This window comes from Palaemon carinicauda, chromosome 15, assembly GCF_036898095.1.
Source record: "Palaemon carinicauda isolate YSFRI2023 chromosome 15, ASM3689809v2, whole genome shotgun sequence".
Lineage (NCBI taxonomy): Eukaryota > Metazoa > Arthropoda > Malacostraca > Decapoda > Palaemonidae > Palaemon > Palaemon carinicauda.
Genome location: NC_090739.1, coordinates 78,378,986 through 78,381,485, shown reverse-complemented (window position 1 = coordinate 78,381,485; position 2,500 = coordinate 78,378,986). Strand labels below are relative to the sequence as shown.

The following is a 2,500-nucleotide window of genomic DNA, read 5'->3' as shown; positions in this document are numbered from 1 at the left end:
GTACATCGATGAATCATCTGAGCGAATGCTTCAGCCAGGGAAGAATTCTTTACCAATAAAACTGGATGCCTCTGCTCGTAGGGTAAATGGAGCTTATGTAGTCTGCCTCCAATTCTTAAAATGCCCTTTTCATCCAACTTTGGGTCAAGCCTCTTAATCTGTTTATGATCAACTTCATCTTCATTATTTAAAGACTTCTGGCTTGCATAAAATAAAGCCAGTTCTGCTTCTTGTATTTCTTTAGGTTCTAGATGACTTTGATAGTTTTCTGGGTCTTGTTGTAACAGCAAACGGTGGCAGTAAGCAGTTATTCGTACAAGTCTATTCCAGTCCGAAGAGAGTTCTGTAAGTCTTTCCTCAAAACTCTCATCAGCCAAAATTCTAACAAATTGGATCCTTTTAAGAGATTCTGGTGTGTACTTTTTAACAATACAACGCTTCTTTTCAAAATCATATGTCAATTCCCCAAAATCACAATCTTGAGAACTGTTCAGAAGAAAATCAGGACCATTGATCTATCCTTGTAGTTCACTTGGCTTTATTGGCTTGGTTAATGCATCGGCAGGATTCAATTGTGAAGGAATATAGCAAAGTTCTTTGGAAAATCCTGGCAAAGCATCGTGAATCTCCTGAACTCTAGCTGACACAAATGGTTTAAAGGTTCTGGCAGGAGAGCAAACCCAGGCCAACACTACTTCTGAATTGGTCCAAAATTTCATGGTACTAACCCTGCCAACCACTTGTAAAACAAGCAAAGCAAGTCTAGCCATAACCACAGTAGCAGTAAGCTCAAGACGTGGAATAGAACGCAGTTTCAACGGAGCCACTAAAGACTTTGCGATGACGAATTTCAGTTCTACTCCATGAGAAGTATTCCATTTCAGCCAGATCAAAGAACCTAGGGCAGATTCACTGGCATCACTAAATCCATGAAGTTGAGGGTCTCCTAGAGAATCTTCTGGCTTTATCATCCGATCTAGTCTAAATCCAATTAGTTGATTCATTTCATGAACATGTCCCTTCCACATCTTGATTTGTTCTTCACTCAATTCATCATCCCAACCAACTCCACTAGCCCATAAATCCTGAAGACAAATCTTGTATCTAATTGTTACAGGAGATAACATACCTGTAGGATCCCACAACTTTGATACCAAAGTAGCAACCTTCCGCTTTGTTAGTTTTGAAAACTAATCTCTGAATTTGTCTAGCTGAATAGCCACACCATCCGTAACCTTATGCCATACATGACCCAAAACTCGTGTTTGCTTGTCTTCTGGGCATTGGTCAACAGAGGGGTCATTAGAATGCCATTCTTTTATTCTGAAGGAGCTCTTTTCTAATATCCGATCCACCTGATCCATGGCTGCAATAGCTATTTCACTCATATCAAATGATTCATTCACATCATCCATGTACATGCGACAGTTAATTAACTGTGCTCCAATAGGTTCCTCCTCCTTGAATGTATCTGCCAAAGTGCGTACAGCCATCATAGCTATGTCTGGTGCTGGTTTATCCCCAAAAGGAAGGCGCAGCCACTGCCAGTGACGAATTGGAGAAGATAAATCAAAACGCCATACAAACCGGTGATATCTGTGATCCTTTTCAGCCATAAGTATTTGATTAAACATTTTTTTAACATCACCTGCAATTCCTATGCTTTTCATTCTCCAGTGAAGAAGGCAATACAGAAGAGAGTTCAAGAAATCTGGCCCTTTGTAAAATCCATCATTCAAACAAGCCATTGAACCTAGCAGCAGAATTCCATACGATGCGAACCTTTGTTGATTTGTGTAGTTGATATACAGCATGATGTTGTAAGTACCATCCCTCATCTCTGGACTCCTCTGGATATAATTCCCTGACAAAGCAACTGTCAATTAATTTCTGGATTTCTTCGCTATATTCATCAAAAGTTCCATTCTTAATTAATCTTTTTTCTTGGCTCATAAGTCTTATTTCTGCTTGAGACTTGTTACACTCCAATGCTTCAGGGAAACCAGGCTTCCAAGGCATTTCCACAGTCATGCGACCATCCGCATTAATGCAAAGCTTATTTCGACAATGTTTTATGAACTGAGACTCTGCTATTTCCTTATCTGATCAAACACACAATGTTGTTGGTTTGACACCAACAACATCAAATGTATATAATTTCTGCAAATCCTCCAAATGACTCAAAAACTGGACCCTGGATGCAGCATGTGGTTTGGGTTTTGGAATATTCCCTCCAAAAATGGTCCACCCCAAGATACTTCTGACGGCAACTGGAGACGATTCAGGAGAGACAGAGTCTTTTAATCTCTCAACTGGCATTGTAAGGAAATAATAGTCATAACCAATGATGATATCAATTTCTGCTTCATCTGTGGGTAACGTTCCCTTGGCAGCTTTCAGATGAGGATACTCATAAAAAATATCCTCTCCAACTGCAGGACTGTTATGGGCTGGTTTCTCAATTCCAATTACAATTACATTGTATGACTTAATTCCATTC

At 39.7% G+C, this 2,500-nt stretch overlaps 2 protein-coding genes across 2 annotated transcripts in view; both read right to left on the bottom strand.

Moving 5' to 3' along the window:
• LOC137654020 (uncharacterized) overlaps positions 1–1,127 on the bottom strand; it is a 2,298-nt gene extending 1,171 nt beyond the window's left edge. The window contains exons 1-2 of the mRNA XM_068387654.1: positions 646–1,127; positions 1–486 (exon numbers count right to left, since the gene is read on the bottom strand). The exon at positions 1–486 is cut by the window's left edge and continues 1,171 nt beyond it. Coding sequence (XP_068243755.1) covers positions 1–486; positions 646–1,127 — 968 coding nt within the window. The remainder of the gene's footprint in view (positions 487–645) is intronic.
• LOC137654324 (uncharacterized) overlaps positions 1–2,500 on the bottom strand; it is a 124,794-nt gene that overhangs the window by 104,315 nt on the left and 17,979 nt on the right. The gene's annotated exons all lie outside the window — the stretch shown is intronic.